This window comes from Helianthus annuus, chromosome 17 (assembly GCF_002127325.2).
Source record: "Helianthus annuus cultivar XRQ/B chromosome 17, HanXRQr2.0-SUNRISE, whole genome shotgun sequence".
In the NCBI taxonomy this organism is placed as follows: domain Eukaryota; kingdom Viridiplantae; phylum Streptophyta; class Magnoliopsida; order Asterales; family Asteraceae; genus Helianthus; species Helianthus annuus.
In genome coordinates, this window is record NC_035449.2 from 39,083,198 (window position 1) to 39,105,165 (window position 21,968).

At 36.2% G+C, this 21,968-nt stretch overlaps 1 protein-coding gene, 1 long non-coding RNA gene and 1 pseudogene across 2 annotated transcripts; 1 reads left to right on the forward strand and 2 right to left on the reverse strand.

The window, feature by feature from the left end:
- Window positions 1–918: 918 nt before the first annotated feature.
- Window positions 919–1,564, reverse strand: LOC110921981. The gene is made up of 2 exons (XR_002582750.2): window positions 1,405–1,564; window positions 919–1,068 (listed from the first exon to the last, which is right to left on the reverse strand). It is a non-coding gene; the product is annotated as an uncharacterized LOC110921981 (long non-coding RNA).
- Window positions 1,565–5,325: 3,761 nt separating this feature from the next.
- Window positions 5,326–7,741, forward strand: LOC110924041. The gene is made up of 3 exons (XM_022168084.1): window positions 5,326–5,390; window positions 5,830–6,945; window positions 7,039–7,741. Exons 1-3 carry the CDS (start codon window positions 5,326–5,328, stop codon window positions 7,739–7,741), a joined length of 1,884 nt encoding a protein of 627 aa, XP_022023776.1.
- Window positions 7,742–17,918: 10,177 nt separating this feature from the next.
- LOC110924404 lies at window positions 17,919–21,542 on the reverse strand (annotated as a pseudogene).
- Between the last annotated feature and the right edge of the window lie 426 nt (window positions 21,543–21,968).

Consider the following 21,968-nt stretch of genomic DNA (forward strand, 5'->3'; position numbering starts at 1 on the left):
AGAACTTCTTGTGGATAGGAATGAAAAAGGATATAGCAGCTTATGTTGTATAACACCCTGTTATTATTTTACGTTTTTAGTATAATTTACGTCCATAATCATATGATTACAACCACAATTACAAGGAAAATACGAAGTTGTTAAAACTTTTCTAAACTTGAAAGCAAAACAACATAGAGTAATTTAATTCATCGTTTTAGAATGACGACGAAACAGCATTGCGGAAGCTTCGTATAACGTGTGTTCGGTTCTTGCTCGATGCTTGATCTTCATCCGGGACTCTTGACATTCACCTGTGATCAAAACCAACTTAAAAGTTAGTTTTGATAATTAAATAATTACTACAATAAGGATGATTGAGTCGAATAATCGAATTAAACAAGGAAATCGAGAGATTCCAACATGGATGTCTTGATTCCAAAAACAAGGATATAAAACTGACCTCCACCGTAACTTACGGTGGCACCTTAAGTTACGGTGGCCCCTGGTATAAAGTGCTCCTACCGTAAATCAGTAGGAAGCTACCGTAAAGCTTTCAGCTCCACCGTAACTTACGGTGGGCACCGTAAGTTACGGTGGCCCCTGTATCAGAACTCTCATTTTTGCCGTTTTTGACACGAAAACTTTCGTATCTTTCAACCCGCTTGTCCGTTTGACCTACCGTTTCTTCCTACGTGTTTGTAATTTAATTCTCCATCACATGGAGTTAAAATCCAACATCCGGATTAACAAAATTTAAGACTTTTAAGTCTTCAGCTTATTACCCTTCTTACCAAATTTTGACCCGTTTGTGATTTAACAAACAAACCTGTTGTTTGATTCTAATTTCTCATTTTTAACCAAATCTTGTTTTCAAAACATTCTGTCTATAATTTAAATCCTTCGGTTTACCTATTAAGGTAACCGAATGCCCCTTTTTTTTGCCTAACTTTCATAGAACTTCAAGTTCTACATGATGAGTTAATCTATTATACATACCTGGCTCGGATCAACTTACTAACCCGGTTTAATACCTTGCTTTATAATTGCTAATTAAGAGCGATGCGAGTATCCATTGGATATCTACTCCTGTAAACATATAACTCGACACCCGAATCATTAGTCGATATTGTCAAAAGGTGATGTCTACACCTTTTGACCCGTTTGGCCGAATTGACCGTTTATCTTTGCGAGATAATATTTATTATCATCTCATCTACATGACTCGCTCCTTTTAACACCGTATGCTCATTTTATTTATAAACCGTTTATTACCACTTTCAGCTCTTTATGTCTTACGCGGGAAAGCGTCTTTTAAAACTAACGATTATTGTCAATGTGTGACTAAATTACCATTTGTCTTATTCGTAGTCAATACGACAAAAGAACATTCTAAAATATATGACTAGTGTAAGTTATACTTACCTTGCATCCTTGCGAGCTTCATACTTGAACTTGTATCCATTTGACCCGCTCATTTCCAAGCTCCTACCTAGCTTGTCAGAGTCAAACTCGTAACTCCTTTTTCAATGGAGATCACTAATTCGTATTCGTATTTTGATTTGGACTTGATTTGCCCCTTCAATTGCTTGATTTTTGCTAGTTAGGGTTTGAGCCATGGAGTTCCCTGGCTCCTTTGCAAATTACGACCAGAACACACACTTAAGGTGTGTGTTTTGGTGTTTGAATGTTTTATTTAATACAAACTTGTTTCAAGTTTGTCACCTTTGGTCCCTATACTTTACCAAGTTATTTAAAGGGTATTTTAACCATATTCGTTCTATTATGTCAAGACACTAACTAACCAGGTTAATATTCCTAGTTACTTGGCGGGTCCCAAGAGTTATAACCCGTTTTATTTTAAGTCCCGTTAACTCGGGCTCTTTTAAATTCAATCCCTTAAAACTTTGATTCTCTTGTATTTAATATTAGGATTTCTTATTTAAATCCAAATATTTACCTAGTTATTTTAGCTACTAACGGTACTTTACCCGTCTTTTAGTATTAACGGAGTTTGATTACCAAACCCGTTTTCGGGGTGTTACATGTTGCCAAGTGTCTAACCTGTTCACAGGTTAAAGCTGAACATCAGAAACCCTCAGGTTTGTTGCAGCAATTAGAAATGTCGGTTTCGAAATGGGAATTGATAACAATGGATTTTGTTACCAAATTGCCCAAAATAAGAAAAGGTAATGATACAATTTGGGTGATTGTAGACAGGCTAACTAAGTCAGCTCATGTCTTACCAATGAAGGAAACCTTCAGTGTGGAACAGTTAGCTAAGTTATATGTAAATGAAATAGTTTCATTACATGGAATTCCTTTATCAATTGTTTCTGATAGAGATAGCGGTTTTACCTCTCATTTTTGGACAAGTTTCCAAAAAGAAATGGGAACCAAACTAAATCTAAGCACAACTTATCATCCCCAAATGGCCGGATAAAGCGAAAGGACAATTCAGACGATGGAGGATATGCTTAGAGCTTGTGTAATTATTTCGGAGGTAATTGGGACGATCGCTTACCCTTAATAGAATTTTCTTACAATAACAGCTATCACACCAGTATCAATGCTGCACCATTCGAAGCACTTTATGGACGAAAGTGCCGAACTCCAGTCTGTTGGGCAGAAATTGGAGAAAAGCAACTATCTGGACCTGAGATAGTGCAAGAAACAACTGACAAGATTGTTCAAGTCAAGGAACGACTGAAAGTAGCACGTGATCAACAAAAGAGTTATGCTGATAACAGGCGAGAACCGTTGGAATTTCAAGTAGGAGACAAGGTATTATTAAAGGTCTCTCCTTGGAAAGGAGTGGTAAGATTCATCAAAAGGGGAAAGCTAAGCCCCATGTATGTTGGACCTTTTGAGATTATTAGAAGAATAGGACCTATAGCCTATCAGCTACAATTTCCAGAGGAGATGGCAGGGATACATGATATATTTCATGTATGCAATCTTAAAAAGTGCTTGGCTGATGAATCACTAGTAATGCCTCTTAAGGATATAGATGTAAATGAGAAATTAAAATTTGTAGAGAGGCCTCTACAGATCGAAGACAGGAAAGTCAAGAATCTCAAACACAAAAGATTGGTATTAGTCAAAGTAAAATGGGACTCCAAAAGAGGACCAGAATACACTTGGAAGCTTGAGTCAGAGATGCCGATGAAATATCCATACCTATTCCAGTAGACATCGAGGACGAGTTCTAAAACAAGGTGGGGAGGATATAACAACCCTCCTAAAATATTTCTGACACCCCTAAAATAATTATAAGATCCCTATACGCCTTAAAATACACCCCGTATACTAAAAGTGGGCCCTAAATACTTTAAATTTATAAAAATAAAATAAAAACAAGAATTTGGGGTCGCTCGCGGGCCGCGAAAACCTTCATGGTCTTCTACGCGGGCCGCGACAGCTAGGAGATCAGACGACACCCTGAGGTGCCACGTGTCGCCACTTGTCGAGTCTATATTCATGACTGAGCAACCCCATGACCCTACAACCCTACGTCGCGAGCCGCGAAGGCTAAGCCTTCGGCTTACGCGGGACGCGAAGAACTCGAAATCAGCTCCTATAAATTGGGAGCTTCGACAGTCAGTTTCTGACGCTCACAACTCTTCTTTCTCTCTCAATTCTACATAGCAATCACTATACCCGGGAGTTATACCCCCTAATTAACGAAGTTCTGCCTCATTGTAAGTATTTTAACCCCCGGTTGCATATTAGATACGCTACCCGATTGATCTAGTGCTCCGTAACGGCTGTCGAGATTCTGCCCGACGTAGTCGTTGGAGTTCTGTCTCAGGGAGGGTATAATAAATGTAAATATTGGGTTATAATACTAACGCCTGTGCATTGTGTAATTAATAGATAATCACCAGGAAATCACAAAGGAAAACCCTAAATTAGCAATGTGAGTAATCTCCATTTTGTAAACCTTTTTGCAAATTATTTTTACAAAACCTCAATTGTTTAAATTATATTTCACAGTGATTGAGTATTTGTAATTCTGCAATTATCATCGGTATGTTGGGGTTTTGTATACAAAATTTGTTACTACACTGTGAGTAGTAACATGACCACAAGTCGGGTTGACAGTACCGTGGGTGGTAATTAAAGTAGAAAAATAAACAAATGTAATTGCGAGATCGCCCTCAATACTGTAAAACTGATAAAACCTGTCTTGATTAAATTGAGATTCACTCACCAGTATTTCCCACTGACAAAATGTTTTTAAAGGCGTTTCGGGTAACAAAATGTGAAAGCGAAATAGAAGTCAGCTGGACAGCACTGAAGGCTTGGAAAAGTGGCTATAAAAGTTACCTAAATAAAGAAGTTGTTTTATTTCAATAAAATAGAGTTTATCCCTATAAATCAGTTGTAATGAAAACTTGGGTTTATCCCAATATATTTATTAATATAAAATGTGGTGTTTTACTCTGATAAAATATTTCCTAACTACGGTCCTGATGTAAATTCCGTTGCCAAATAATGATAAACACCGATACCACTGAATCTGATCTCGCGGCCGCCCGTTCCTGGGTGATAAGGGGACGGGGGTTGCAACACATAGAATATATACTAGTGGGAATGCCTATGCGTTGCGACGGGTACTTTTATTTTTTTTGCGCACATTATGTGACGGGTTTCACGTAATTTATATTCATCCACCACCACAAAAGACATACTTGGCCCCGTGGATTATTAGCATAATTTTCTTCTCATTCATTCTTCATATTTTATATCCCTCAAGAACTATATTCAATTTGGTGGTCAGCAAACAGAAATCCACAGTAACAATTTCCAACTCAAGATCAAAATATCTAGCTCCTCTACCTTATTAGTAATTTATGTGATATCGAATAAAAAAGATAACATGATATTCTCCAGTAAAATAATGATGAATCAAGTTATATTATTTTCATAGGTATAACAAGTAAACCAACTTAGTAACGTTTTTTTAAGATAGTATGTAATAAATATCATAAAAAACTGACATAAATAATCAAAATAATCCTCTTTAACTTTACTACCATAAAATAAGGTAATGAATAGTTTTTTTCTATTTTTTTTCATAAATCATTCGTAAACATGAATATGTTTGTCCAATAATATATGTAAAAATTGAGTTTTTTCCTAAAGTGGTGTTATGGGAAAAAATATTTACCATTTTAGTGTTCCTTAAAAACTATTTACCAAAATAGTGTTTCCATCTTTTTTTTATTATAACTCATTTATTTATTAGAATAAAAAATGAGAAAAGGGGCAACCTCCCTCCGACGTTTCAGTTATCACTTCCATACCTCCATCTACTATTGACCCTTCCATGTTCTCTTCCCCATGGCAGAACTCCATCACAGCCAACTAAATCGTCCTTACGAGAACATAGATCGATCACGAAACAGGTATCTCCATAATCATCTCATCTGAAACAATATTGCATTAGGGTTTAGTTTAAACCACAATTTTTGATCGTTTATCTTAATACGATTCTCTGTTTATATATTTTTACCATTGAAAAGTTTGTTTGTTTGTGAATATACCACAAAGTTTGATTGTTTTTTTAATAATAATATATCCATCGATTGATCTGTACATGTGAAAATTTTGTTTGTTTGTGAATATACCACCAAGTTTGATTATCTTTTAATAACAACATTGCCATCGATTGATCTGTACATGTGTAAATTTTGTTTGTTTGTGAATATACCACCCATTATTTATTATGTTAAACTCATCTATGTTGTACAGAATGCCAGTTATTGTTGTATCACTTTGAAAGATATTAAAATTTCCTGAATCCTTTATTTCATAGTTAACTTTTGTAAGTGTTTTTTTTTTCAGAATGAACCAAGTTAATGTTGTATCACATATGATTCAAAATGAGGATTTTAACACAATTTCTCAAATTGCGGTTGTGAATAATGTCGATGTGGATGAAACTGAAACCGATGTGGATGATTTGTTAGAAGAGGATGAGATTGAAGATGAAACATTAGATGATAACATTCAAGTCCCTTCAACTTACACCAATTTAGAAGAAATAAATGTGAGTGCGGATGACAATTGGACGGTAACAGGCTCTGGGAATAAAACTGATTTGACTCGTGAGTTGGGAAAAGATTCTTTCAGCGACAAGGAAGAACTTATTAGAGCTATCAAACTCTATTGTATCAAGGCACATAAGCATTTTATGGTGGTGGAATCACGCCCAGGTACTTGGTGCATAAGATGTACGTTGCACTCACAATCTGGTTGTAAATGGAAACTTCATGCAAGTAAACAATCAAACAGAACTTTTGAAATTGTAAAGTATACCGGTCCGCATACTTGTTTACATTATAAGATTACCCAAGACCATCCAAATCTAGATGCAAGTTTGATTGCTCAAGAGATACAACGCCTAATAAAAGAGCAACCTTCTATTAGTATTACTGCTTTGAGAGCCGAAATAATTGATAAATTAGGCTATACTCCTTCATACAAGAAGGTTTGGGTAGGAAAACAGAAGGCAATCGAAGAAGTATTTGGGAATTGGGAGGAATCTTATAATCTTTTACCTAAGTTTCTATATGCCTTACAAAGGTTTAATCCAGCGACTATGGTTGAATGGTGCATTTCAAGACAAACTGATGTAAATCAAGTGGAATTTAGACGTGTTTTCTGGGATTTTGCTCCTTCTATCCAGGGATTTAAGCATTGCCGACCTGTTATTAGCATTGATGGCACACATTTGTATGGTAAGCCTAAAGGCAAGATGATGATTGCAATGGGAGTTGATGGTAATAATCAGATATTGCCGCTAGCATTTGCTATTGTTGAAACTGAATCTTATGCTAGCTGGAATTGGTTTCTTGCTCATGTCAAGAAACATGTGGTGAAAGATCGTGAAGGGATATGTGTAATATCCGACCGTCATGCGGGAATCTTAAAGGCAGTTAATGAGCAAGGATCACCTTGGTAGGAGCCACGTGGTTTTCACAGGTATTTTTTTTTTTTTTGTAAGCTTCATCGTATTGATTTTACAACTCACACTTTAAAGCTTGTCTACAGTTATTGCTTAAGGCATTTTATCAACAACGGTAATGAAAAGTTTCGCAACTCACAACTGAAAACTTTAGCTTACCGTGCTGGGACTGGGAGTCAAAATCAAATTCGAAAGTTCAACTCCATTATGGAAGAAATTGGGAAAATAAATCGACAATCTCGTCAATGGCTTGAGAGTCATGCACTTGATATATGGACACTTGCACATGATGGTGGTAAGCGATATGGGCTGCTTACTACAAACTTGTCAGAGATATTCAACAGTGTACTTAAAGGTGCTCGTTTTTTACCAATCACAGCATGTGTTCAACTTACATTTTATAGATTGGTTAACTATTTTGATGTAAGGCGTCCTATGGGATCTAGTGCTCAAGCTAACGGAGATGTGTATACTCCTCATGTTGCTGCAAAACAGGCAGCTTTGATGTCAAAAGCTAGTGCACATTCTTTAAGATCATTTAACCTACAAAAAGGAATATTTGAGGTGATAACTCAAAAGGGAAAAAATGTTCAAATAGTTAATTTGGAACAAAAAACTTGCACATGTGGTAAGTGGGAGATATTCAAGTATCCATGTTCTCATGTTTTGAGTGCATGTGCCAATCTTTCTTTAAACACTTGGCAATATGTTCATAAATGCTACTCAATTGTTGATTATTGTGCTACTTGGTCGTATGAGTTTTCGCCACTCCCTCATGAAGCATATTAGCCACAACCATCATCTATTAGATAATTACTTCCCAATTCAGATCTAAAACGAGATAAAAGGGGTCGTCCTCGCTCAACAAGGCTACGGAATGGAATGGATATTAAAGAGAAGAAAAGAAGTGTGCTTTGTGGTATTTGTAGACGACCTGGCCATAACCGGGCAAGATTTCCCGCTAAGCATAGAAGAACGAATAACGATCACTAAGTTGGTTGGACTTTTTGACATTTTTTCTTTTAATTTGTTTGAAATTGAGATCGGTTGTCACTCGACTTTATTTGGCATTTTTAGTTTTGTTTGTATTTGATATTGAAACCGGTAATGCGTCAAGTTTAATATTTGATTAGCTTTGTCATGTTTTTTATTTCATTGTTTAGATTTATTTTAGATTATTCATGGTTGTTGTTAAAAAATGAAATATTGTTAAGCTCATAATAATAAATTAAGAAAAATAAAACTCACGATTGAAAAAACTAAAATAAAAAAAAACAAATAAATGGTAAATAAAATAAGAAGATAAAAAAATATCATAAAAGAACAAAAAATGACTCCACCGAAATGTTGAATTCTGCACGGGAGTAAATTTGCTATTTTTCCAATTTTTTTATCTAATAAACGATTGACTTAATAAAAAAGTAAATAAAAAATAAGAGAAAACACTATTTTGGTAAATAGTTTTGAAGGAACACTAAAATGGTAAATATTTTTCCCCCTAGCACCACTTTGGGAAAAAAACTCAAAATTGCTTTATCACATTTGAAATAACCATGTATTTTGTATGTTATTGTTACTAAATATAAGCATCAAATATTAACAAGTCACAACTAACACAACCATTGTAAGAGGATAAATTACCACACTTAATATTTGTACATAACAATTGAAATTTATGACGTTGAGGTGTGATGTTGAATCAAACTTACGGAAAAATTGACATTTATGAAAGTAATAATAAGATAAATTATATTAAGAAATACTGTACTCTTTTGATGTAGTAGTAAATCTCACATAACCCAAAATTATAGGAGTTATGATATTGTGAATGTTTTCAAATAATCAAGACAAAATTAATGTATATGAATCTCAATGCAGCCCAAAACCGTATGAATTACAATATGGGTTTTCTTTGAGGGAGGAGTAAACTGCCATTTTGGTCCCTGAAGTTTGGTCACTTTTGCCACTTTAATCCAAAACTCAAACATTTTAAATTTGGGTCCCTGTGGTTTCACTTTTATTGCCATTTTGGTCCAAAAATGAAATCATCTAGTATTTGGCTAATAAAATCATGTTATTTTGTCCTTTTCCTCAGGGGCTAAATGGTTAATATAAATTTATTATAATACATTATTAATTAAATTATCCCTTTACCCTTGACTCTATAAAAGCAGATATCATCTTCATCTTCTCCTAAACCCAAACCCTAATCCATCATCTTATCCCCCTACAACCGTGCTAATTGACAATGTGGTATGCACATGTGGAGCCCCAACCCAACTGAGAACATCCTTGACAACACAAAACCCAGGTCGTCGATTTCATCACTGCAACAAACCAACAAGTTGTGGATTCGTTGCTTGGGCTGAGCCACCGAAGATTCAGAACCCTGCTGTGATGATTCTTACATTGTTGGACACTAATAAGCGGCACGAAGAGAATGCAAGACAGATGTTTACTCGGAACATGAAACTTGAAGAAGAAGCAAAAAAATTGGCTCAGGAGAAGAAGATGCTAAAACTTATCTGAGGTTTCAGTTTGTTCTTGTTCATGGTCTATGATGTTAAGTCTGCTTAGGATGTGGCTTTTGTGGGGCTTTTGTAAGTTTGGTCTATATTATCGACTATGACCTGCAAATATGGTATTTTGTAAGTTTTTAATGGAATGTATGGGGCTTTTGTAATGGAATGACTAACTTATTGACCAATACATGTTTAGTGCAAATGAGCTGCAAGTATGGTCACCTAATGTTCAAACAATGTGTTAATACCAAAACATGTACAATGTGGTAATGACCAATGACCATAACAGAAGTGCTGGATGCTTATGACCAAAACAGAAGTGCAATCCGCAAATGTCCAAACACATGTATAAATGACCAAAACAGAAGTGTAATCCGCAAATGTCCAAAACACATATGCAAATGACCATTAACATTAACAATACCAAACAACCATTAACATTGACAACCAAAATAGAAGTATAATACCAAACAACCAAAAGTTACAGTTTAACATCCAAAATAGAAGTACTAAACAGTTTGACATGAACTATTCTATCAAAACAGTTTGACACAAACTGTAAACATCACAGTTTGGGACAAACTGCAAAAATATCAACTTCAGTCAAAAGATATACTTGCTGAACTTCTTGATGCAACAACCTAAGCATGTGGCCCTTCCTGTGCTTGTGACCCAATCTGTGCGTGTGCCCCATTCCTCTTGTTTTTTCCACAGCTCCTCTTGTTATGCCCCAACATCTTACAGATCTGACGTGTCACAGAGTTTCCCTTCCTTGGCAACTTACCAGTTGCAGAGATGTTGTTGCTTACCTTTTCAACAACCATTGCAGCCTTTGCCTTCTTTTTTTTCAAGTGAAGATGCAAGTTTACCCTCTGCAACCTCCTGTGCAGACTTCCTCCTTCTCTTCTTCAGCCTCCCAATTTGGACATGATACTTTGGAGGGATCAAAATTGTTGGGCATGCAGATTTAGGCCACAAGTCATTGCCATTCACTGGTTCTACATTATGTTTGTAAACTTCTTTCCAATCCTCTATCCAATACACTGGATGCACCCATTTTTTAGGAACTCCATCGCCTTTTTCATGCAATCCCATGTTCCAGATACATGCCACTGCATGTCTACATGGGATGCTGTCAGATCCCATCTTCTACAGGAGCATGTTCTTTCATCCAATATCACAACTCTTTGGTCTTGGTGATCATTGAAGTGTGTGCCCACCTGAAACTTTGTTCCTCCAGTCCAAATGACAGTATATTCTGCAGCCTCAGTCTTGACAGTTTGTAACACAACAGTTGCAGCTGTTTCAAGAGTTGTCTTTCCTAACACTCCTACAAGCTCTTTCAAGAGCTGTGTCAACATCTGAGCTAGTTAAACTTTCGAAACCATCTAAATCAACCTGGTCATTGTTTTCATCTACATCAATATCTTGTTCATGTTCTTCACTAATGTCAACATCTACTGCATCCTTATATTCATTCATATCAACACTATAATCTTCCACTACATTATCTTTATCAAATATGTAGTCTGGATCTTCATCATCCTCGTCCTCTTCCTAACCCACCTTATCAGTTCTATCTTTCCTACTCTTAGCCTTTACACTTTTCCTAGTTGTAGACTTTACACATTTGCTAGGGGTAGTCTGTACACCTTCTGCCTTTTCACCTTCACTTGCACTACCTTCACAAGATCCTTCAAAACTACCATCAACATTATCACATTCACTATTTTCATCCTGCTTATCACTATCCTCATAACTTCCCTCATCACTAAGGTCTACATATTTAGGTTCTTTTTCAACATCCTTTTTAGAAAACTTGTTGACATGTTGAATATACACACCTAGCACTTTGTTTGTTTCAACATAGCTAAGCATTCTCAATATATCACTGTTAGTACCTAAAGGCCTTAAACCTACCATTAAATCTTCCCCAGGAACCCTAAAATGGTAAACCACAACATCCTCTTCTGAATAACCTAATGCTAACAACATATCATTCATAACTATCAATGAAAAAAAGATCAGAATTCACATTATCAACATAGTCTACCTGACCCCCGCCGTATTCAAACTCAATTTCATCAGTGAAATCACCACCATGGTGAACTTTCAGGGTGAATAATTCAGGCGGATTTGCTATAGAATAAGAAAAAAAAGGTTCATTCAACATTCCCTTAACGATTTTTGAAAAAATGGCAACAAGATTCCAAGTTATCAATCAGAAATACGTACCGTATTTTACATCAGGATCAAAAGCGGAGCCTTCTTTTCGAACAGAGCAGCTAAAATCCTCGTAATCGTCCATTGGAGAAGATGATCACGGCGAAGATGATCGTAGTTGGGAGGGTTTGGGAGAAGATTTTTGGGGAAGATGATATAATCTGAGCTTTATGAGATCAAGGGGGATATTTAATTTAATTAATAATGTGTTACAATAAATTTATATTGACCATTTTGCCCCTGAGTAAAAGGACAAAATAACAGGATTTTATTAGCCAAATATCACGTGATTTCATTTTTTTTTTTTGACCAAAATGACAGTAAAAGTGAAATCACATGGACCCAAATTTAAAATGTTTGAGTTTTGGACTAAAGTGGCAAAAGTGAACAATCCACAGGGACCAAAATGGCAGTTTACTCTTGAGGGAATGAACAAAAACAAGTAAATTAGATGGTGTTGACTTACCATACGATAATATGCCTCAACTTCAAAAGTAAGTCGTGCTGATAACGTGTAGTAAAACAACTACTTTTGTTAGCACAATAGAAAGAGTCAAGGAAGAGAGAATGAGGAATAGGTTTCTTATTGATGTAAAGCATGAACTACACAAGCCTCAGCTTACAAATATGAGATTTAAGTACATGGAGAGTCACTATATTATGATGAACACATGTGGATAGTCACACATTAAAAATAATAATTCATAATATTTGCTTTATATAGTTATTAGACTCTTCACATGGCATCTTAATTATAGGTTACAAATGTGCCGAAATCACTAAAATGCCCCTAAGATGTCTTAAATTTTTGGATAATGCGCAAGTTTACCTCCTCTAAAATAGTTTGGCTCTCTTGAATATATTGTTTCAAAATGTGTACACAATGTAAAATCACCAAATTGGTAAAAGTCGTACTTCTCTTAATGAGGTAGTATAGAAATTGAGGGGTCGTGAAGAGAGAGATTATCATCTTTGGAATAACTACTTTTCTAGTAGATTTAATGTTCTCTAATAATTATTTTAAATGACTACTTCAAATGAGGAAATAACTTTTCAGATGAATTGTTGAATGCATCTTCAACAATTTATGTACTTTTAAAAAAGAAAACATGTAGAGAAAAGAGGTGTTTTATATACAAATTAAAATGCGCATATATCATGCATCCGTTTCATATGACACATCCGATGGTCATGCACTGAATACATATGGATTGGTGAAACTATTGATGTCGAATGTCTACAAAGTTTTTGTAATTCATGTTATCATTTTTTTTTTCAAAACATGTAATAAGTTGTTTGGTAATGAAAAACATACTACTGGTGAATGTCCACGACCACAAAGCCTCCCCAAATTCATAATATATACACATATTTATTATATTTTTCAAATGTATGTTATTATATTGACTAATACGAAATAAAAAAATTGTTTGTTATAATAAATAATTTAACTAAGAAATGTGAATGGAAAAAATATGACGTTTTAGAAATGTAAGAATGTTAGTAAAATAAAATAAAATTTAGAGAAAATGAATGTTTTTAAATGATGGACGTGTTGTTAATTAACAACTGATTCAATTGTTTGCATAGTTAAATTTTCCCGGCACCAGGGGGACGGGATTTTGTCTTTGGCAGATTAGGGTTTGCAATTCAGAAAGGGGTGGCGGCGCAGCTTGTTGCCCGTCTACCTTTTGTTTTGATGTAACTTGGCAAGTATGAATGAAAAATTTGAGTTCAAATAAATTTACTGGTTCAAGTACTGTCATGTTAACAAAATAACACTAAAAATAATCACCCTGCACATGGGTCTTAAAAATTGGTCTACTTAAATGTAAGTGATATTCTCAATGGTAAAAAAAAGGTGAAATTTTAATTATTTACTTTTTAAACTTGTTTCTACTAAATTTGTGCAACTCATAACTCATGTAATACACATTTTTTTCTTTCTATTTTTTAAATTAAGTTTTATTTTTATTTAATAACATTTGATACATACTATTTTTATGTTAATCCAAAAGTTTCCTACGTTTCAACATAAATTTTATTTGAAATTGAGTTGTTTTTAGCGTCACAATGAGTGGGCTTACAATGCTATAAAGTGGGTATTATTTCATTACTTTGGTCAGTGTGTTTATCAAAATTACGTATATAATTACAGACCCACTGTAGCACGCGGGTCTTTGACACTAGTGTTTTAAATTTTAAACATTTGCTCCTACTTGTATATTAATATTTGTTTAATCATATTATGAAAAGAAAAAAAGCTATCTTCAATTTTTAGTCCTAATTTTCTCTATTTTCCCCACCTATTAGCTCATCCTCATCCGACTCTCGTATGATGTAACGGAAAAATCATCTAGTCGTTAGACTTCGGAGAGTCAAACTAAAAAAATTAAAGCTATAAGATTGTAGAAATGTAGAATTGTGTAAAATATATAATATAGTTAACTTTTATCTACTAAATACTTATTATAGAAAGAATTATTTATAGACTCAACTTGACTAATTTAAGAAATTATTAACAGTAACATCTATAAAACATGTTTTTCATAAAATATTAATATTAAGGAATGTGTGTCTACCAGAAGAATAAAAGTGGGGGGTTTGAGTGGAAGGTAGATGATTACTAAATCTAGTAAAAGATGGGACCGAACCACAACACATAACATGGTCTCACCGTGACATGACTTGTGATCCGCATGCGCAACTATTCAACCAAACCTACACCCTTTTCTACATCAACCTTTTTTCATGACTATGAATTTCACATGAACATGATTTAGTGTGATTGGTTGAGGATGGATTATAGGTATAAGCGCCGTTAATTATATAACCGGTTTGTCCATGACTTTAGACTAGTGGATATGGTGAGGTCCATCCCCACGAGGATGGGCCGCCACCTAGACGCCACATCATCGGCTCGTGGGGGATGGGCCTCCTTCACTTTTGAGGGGGGTGGAGGATTGGGCCCCACCTTAATATTTTATAATTTCCTAATTTTTTTATTAACTTAATAAATACAACATAAATAAATTCGTTTTAAACCAAAAAAAAATTGCATTTCCTAAAAATAAAAATAAAAACATTTCCAAAAAAAAATTACATTTCCTAAAAATAAAAAATTACACTACTCGTCTTCGTCTCCGTCTCCGTCACCGTTCCCGATGTTAACGTTGTTCCAAATATGTTCTACCAAATCCTGTTGAAAAACATCTCCTCTTCGTCATCCGAAGACGAGGGCCACCAAGAATTAGATGGCATTGTGGATGAAAAGATAATTTTTTTATAAAAGTGGGGAGAAAATGGTATAAAAGTGAGAGGGTTTTGGGTTGAAAGTGGGGAAATTATGGTGAAAATATGTGTTTTTATAGAAAAAAGGAAATTTTTTTTTATTAATAAAGCCGTAACATAACGGCTACTTTTTGAAATGGAGGACCGGCTACCCCGGCTGTGGGGTGCCGGTTGTGCCGAGCCGAGCCCCAGTGGGGCGGTGTGGGGGACCGGCGCCGGTCCTAGCCGGGCCTCAGCCGACCCCCATACCCTTTAGTCTTATAGGCTAGTGACATCTTAGAGGAGGGATAAGACTTTAGAACCAATAGGTACTGGGTTCAATTTCCACAAGAGAGTTTTTCCCATATTTTTTTGCATCTACGTTTGTGAAAAAAAAAATTGGCGCAACTCGCAGGTGATCAAAAAGTTCTCATGGTTCTTACAACTCATAGTAGTTCTCATTTTAACTCATCCCTATATATATATATATATATATATATATATATAGTGAAAGTGTAAAATACAATATCCCTTAACGTACAACACGTACGAGATAAAATAATAGCATGCGTAATTAGTTTTATAACATGCGTGATTAGGGTTTTACCCCATGTGTGATTTCTGATTTTGTACATGCGTAATTATGTTTTTTCAACATGCGTGATTAGGGTTTTGAGTTTTATGACGTGCGTAATTTCATTTCATACGCATCGTACGTTAAGGAATATTGTACGTTAACCGATCTATATATATATATATATATATATATATATATATATATATATATATATTATTGGGTAATGCTAGATAAAAAACCCTAAAATTCTTAGAAAACTCTGGAAACCCAAATGGGAAGCCATTTTTACCCAACCTCCCGACATTTTTTTTTTTGAAAAAAATTACACATGTAATATACATGTTTTAGAGTGTTTTGGGCAAAAAAAAACAAAAAAGCGCCGAAGGGATTTTTTTAAAAAAAATAAACAAATTTCAGCTCCTAACACGTGTTAAGCAAAAAAGACATAATTTTCCTGAAATTCGCTGAAACTTTTTTTTTTTTTTTTTAAAATATCCCTTCGGCGCTTTTTTGATTTTTTTGGCCCAAAAGTCTTAAAAACATGTATATTACATGTGTTATTTTTTTCAAAAAAAAAAATGTCGGGAGCTTGGGTTTTCTAGGGTTTTTTATATATATAGGGTTTTCTATATAGCCCAACCCTATATATATATATTAAGTTTAACAACTGTTACATAAGTGTGTAATAGTTTTGTTCCACACTTGTGTACCACCTGTTACATATAAAAGTAAAGAAAATAAAAATAATAAAAATTATTTGGAACTTTTTGGAGGTTTTTCTTTTTGCTCAGAACATTGAAAATTATATATAAATATTACATGTCCTATTTTTTTATAAAAAAGAACAGTTTGTTACATATTTTTTAGAAAGGGTTTTCATGGTTTACACAACTAAGGTGGGCTTTCATTCTGACCCTGGATAACCAACCTTTTCTGTTTGGTTATGGTTACATACATCAACAAATTAAATTGACCAAATGAATCAGTTAAGCAAACCGCTATTATTTTAGTAAAAATGAACCGTTATATACATATATGTACAATTCACACTCCTCTCAAATTCATGTTGGTGATATTGTTGTCATCAAATCATTTTAGCTAGCTGAGGTTTACTTAAGATAAAAAAAAAAAATCGAATAAGTTTTAATACGAGTTAGAAGATGCGAAGTGCATGTTGTCAAGACTAATATAATTTCTTGCAGTGACGAACCTTGAGGGTTAACAAGTATCCAAAAGTTCATGAGCCAACCTTTTAACAAGTATCCAAAAACTGGCAGTTATCCCAAAGTGTTAGGACGGTTGTGCCAAGCCCAAGAAGCAAAATGATTAGGTCCAAATAAATTCTGTTTACTGGGCTCAAGTGAACTTTCACTCTGCTCTGTGTACCCAAAATAGGTGTTATTGGGCTAGAAGACTGTGGTGTTGGGAGGCCCAAAGGTTGGCAGCACAGTCCACAGATTTTTTGAAAGCAAAAACAATGTACAATGGATTTAAACCTTCAAATATATCATCAGTTGATCTGCTAACAAAAAAATTTGTACAATGGATTTAAACCTTTTAGTATATCATCAGTTGATCTGCTAACTTGTCGTCTGTTGGATCTCCGGCCAGCGATGGATCTATTCGGGTTTCTGATTTGGAAAGCCAACTTTTTCAGGTTAATTCTAGAAACCCATAAACCGAAACCCTAAAGAAACACCAACCCCACCCAAAATAGTATACAAGCATCCTATCACATTATTACGGTCATATGATTGTGTTTAAAAAAAAGTCATATGAGGCGTATGAGTTTCTCAATGGTCACGTTAGTCATTTGTTTGTCAGTCAAAACATCATACGGAATAGGGTCGTATGATTTAGCCCTCACACGACTATATGACCATTTTTTCCCGTGGTCCCTACAGTGATTTTCTCCCCAACCCTTTTCAGGTATGATAATGAAACACCGCCTCTATGGCTCCATGGCCCAAATAGTGTACACCGCCCGCCTGTTACATCACACGGGCCATACGACAAGGCGAACTGAATGGGTTTGTCAGTGGATGTCTCACTCAAAACATCATATACATGATTTACTTCTCATACGACACATATGACCATGTTTCGCCCATGTAATACCGTCCATATGGCCAGTATGACACTAAATAGCATCTCAATCATGTTTGTTCAGTAGTATTTGTTTAGCTATTCCCATATTATATCACTTATTTTTTTTCTTAAATTCACAACATTCTTATATCTTGATTCAATTCATAACATTTTCATTGATCATCTTTTTATAACAGAAACCAACAAATACCCTGAATAAACATTTGTGATTTATAAAAATCAAACTGGTTTTCAAAAGTTTATACAGAAAAAAAGAAGCAAGAAATTACACTGCAACAGATCTTCATCTCTTGCAAGTCCAATCATTGTCAACAAACATATACAACAATTTACAAATCATAATCAATAAAGCTATCAATAATCAATACTAACATTATATATCCTACTAACACGACGGCGGTTGAAGCTGTTTCAACCGCCGTACCACTTGCTTCATAGTGGGCCTCGTGGATAACGAGTCCACCGTGCAAACCACCGCCAGATGCAACACCTCCACCAGATCATCATGCGGGCCAGCGTCCCACAAACCTGCCGTGAAAAACTCCTTCGCGTGTCCTTCACGGAGTAACATCAACGCCCATCCAACGATATTGAACCCGTTTCCGTAAGATGAAAAAGACGGGTCTAACGCCTTTTTGTCGGATAAAAGCTCGAGAAGAACCACACCATAACTGTACACGTCAGCTTTGTCCGATACGCGGCACGTCATCGCGTATTCTGGTGCCACGTAACCGAATGTTCCGGCAACTCCGGTGGTGGCGTGAGTTTCCGATGTGCCCAAAAGTCGGGCCAGCCCGAAATCGGATAAGTAAGCGTTTAAGTCGTCGTCTAACAAGATGTTACTCGGTTTCACATCACGATGAAGAACACGAGGAACACATTGATCATGAAGATACGCGAGGGCTCGAGCTACATCCAATGCGATCTTGTGAAGGATTCGCCAATCAACGGCTCTCGTTGACCGTTCTTGTATGAATTTTTCTAAGTTTCCACCGGGAAGGTAGTTGTAGATTAGGAACATTTCGGTTTCACTCGCGTGATATCCGATTAGCGTCACGAGATTCTGGTGTCAGAGTCGCCCTAACGTTTTAATCTCTGCGTCGAATTGTTGTACACCTTGAAACCGTCCTACCGCCAGTCGTTTTATCGCCACCACGAATCCGGCCGAGATCTCGGCTTTATACGTAGCCCCAAATCCACCATTTCCGATACAATTGCTAGCATTGAAATTACCCGTCGACTGTATCACACCATCGAAAGTAAGCGGGACCCGGGTATCGGTAAAAACGGTAACAACCTTTTGGGTCGACCCGTGGGCCACGGACTTGGGCCGCCATCGAGTACAGAAAAACAGCACAATTAGAGCTAAAAGAACCGCAAATATAGCAGAAGCCGACGTTATCGAAGCAATCTCGATCGAATTGAAGTTCCCGTTCCCGCCTTTCGGTGACGGGGTTGAATAGTTAGAGTAATTTACAAAATCGCCCCCGGTTGCAAGCGGTTCATTCGGCTGTTGTCCTGAAGATGAGGCTGCCATCACGTTTTCCGGCAACGGGTCCAAGAATTCATTGAACGACGCGTTGAATTTCACCATTCTGGTAGTGTTTGTAAAACCAGAGGGAACCCGCCCAGAAAGCCTGTTGTTGTTGAGCAAAATAACGGTCAGATTTCTTAGATTAACAAGATTCTCCGGGATTTCGCCTGATAACAAATTTGAAAACAGTTCAAGAACCTCCAACGATTCCAACTTTCCTAAACTTGCGGGAATCGGGCCCGTAAGATTGTTGCTCGACAAGGAGAGGTTCTTTAGATACTTAATCTTGCTAAAGTTAACGGGTATGACTCCATGTAACATGTTTCGGCTCAAACTAAGAGCGACAAGAGACCTCAATTCACCGAAACTAAGAGGAAGAGTTCCCGCTATTTGATTCCCGGAGGCATCCAAAACCCGCAAAGACCTGCAAATTCGACCGATATTCGACGGAATCTCACCCGAAAACCGGTTTGAGCTTACGTTAACAACCATTGCTTCAAATTCAGAACATTTATCAAACAGAACGCCTGGAAACCGACCCGTGAGCTTGTTTTCACCCGCAAGAAACGAATAAACGAATTTCTCCGCTTTTCTTGTTCTTCCTGGAGAAATGGGGATCGAACGCAACGCCCCTGTGAAGTTGTTTCCGCTGAAATTATGAATTACCGCAAGATTCCCACTTCCGCCATCTTTCGCAGCTTGAAATGCAAAATATCTTGAATATACTGATGAGAGATCAAGCGGTTCACAGGTAGCGTAACGAAAAGACGGAATTGACCCTGAAAAATGATTCTTACTGACATCAAACAACGTCATACACGGAACCGGAAGTTGATCACTCAGCTCGCCGGTCAGCTTGTTCGAGCTCAAATCGAGAAACTTTAACTTCTTGCACACACTCAGCCCCGTTGAAATTTCATCTGTGAATAAGTTTTGAGCCAAGTTTACGATCTCCAACGTTTTACAAGCACCCCAATTGTTTGGAAAACTACCCTCTAAAGACGTTCTTGGAGCCCATAGCAACTTCAACTTGGGCAAATTGGTAATTTCCAACGGTAATTCACCTTGAAAATAGTTATACTCGTCTTCAGCACGTGCTAATTCAGTCTGCATAACATCACCATCAGAATCACCGACGTTCGGGACAGGGTTAAACAAGTTTGAAAACACAAGAACCGACATTTCAGTACAGTTTCCAAGCTGTTTCGGTATCGGCCCGCTAAGACTGTTTCTCGAGACATCCAAAACTTGCAGCATTCTAAGCCGGCCAAGCTCAACCGGGATTTCTTCCTGGAGCATATTCGAATACAACAAAACCGACTTCAACTTAGTACAGTTCGACAAACTGGCTGGAATACCTCCAAGCAAAAAATTCGCAGCAAGTTCTAAATGCTCAAGATTCCCACAATTATACCCTATCTCACTCGGGATCTTTCCCGAAAGCTGATTAAACGACAAGTACAACCCCTGTAAATCATCAAACTCGTTAACAAATCTTGGAATCGACCCGTTTATTCGATTTCCAGCTAAATTCAGAATCTTTAACTTCTTCAAACTCGACAGTGATTCGGGTATTTCCCCGGATATCCGATTAAACCCTAAATTCAGAACCTTTAGGCTCTCCAAACCGCTAAAACTGGAACTCAAACTGCCACTAATCATGTTCCCTTCAAGATCAATAACTTCCAACTTCTTCATTCCAAAAATTTCATCAGGAATTTCACCACTAATATCATTAAAAGGTAGTGATAAAACTCTAAGTTCTGAAAGTTTTGGAATTGCATATGACAATTTACCAATCAATTTAGCATTACCAATTAAACAACTTTTCCTAATACCAAACCCATATAACTGAAACTGATCATATTTGTTACAAGTAAATAAGCCCATATTACCTCCACCTGTAATATTCAGACCCACAACCCGAAAATCCGACCCGCAAGAGACTCCGACCCATGAACATATATCCGAATTGCTTTCGCTCCAGCTTGACAGCACTCCAGACGGGTCGGATACGGATCTTTTGAACTCAATTAGCGCCAATTTGTCCAAATCGTTTCCAAAAACGACGTTGTAGCAGTGTAAAGTGAAGATGACCCAGATGAGTAGCATGAGGTTTATGGGATTGAGAGGATGACCCATTATAGAACCCTCAAAAGGGTATCAGAAAAATCAAATCTTGGAGGATTTGGTTAACAGATCTGTGTTTTGTGTTGAAATCTTGATTAGGGTTTTGTTCAAAGTTCAAACCCTAATTTGGTGTTTTGGAAAAGATAGTGGAAGGAGTTTTAGCCTTTCGATCCATTTTGTTTCTCTGTTTTTTGGGGTAATTTTGGAAAGGGCAAATAAAGTCAAAGGTTAGTGAAGTTAATAAGTTTGGATTTGGACCTTCATCTTTTGGTTGCTGTTGGTTTTATTCCCCTTGATATGTAACAACGGAATTTCATGTCACTCGGAAAGTTTTGTGACTTGGTAATAGATAGAGTGATTTTGATGTGTTAGGAATATTAATACTCTGGTGTCCCACAACTTTATTTCTTGATTTTGAATTTGTGATAATCCAAAGTTTATAATGAGTAGATTTTGACTTGTTTTTAATAAAAGTTACTTCTCATTTAAATTTTATTTAAGACGAAAGTCCACCTGTCTGTGAAGAATTATTAGTGGTATTCGATGGATTTGTCGGTGGGATATGTTGATTTAAGGTATTGTAAATTTGTAATCCTCCATTTCACCAAAGAAAATGAGCTGAACACTATGTAATTAATATCCCGATATATC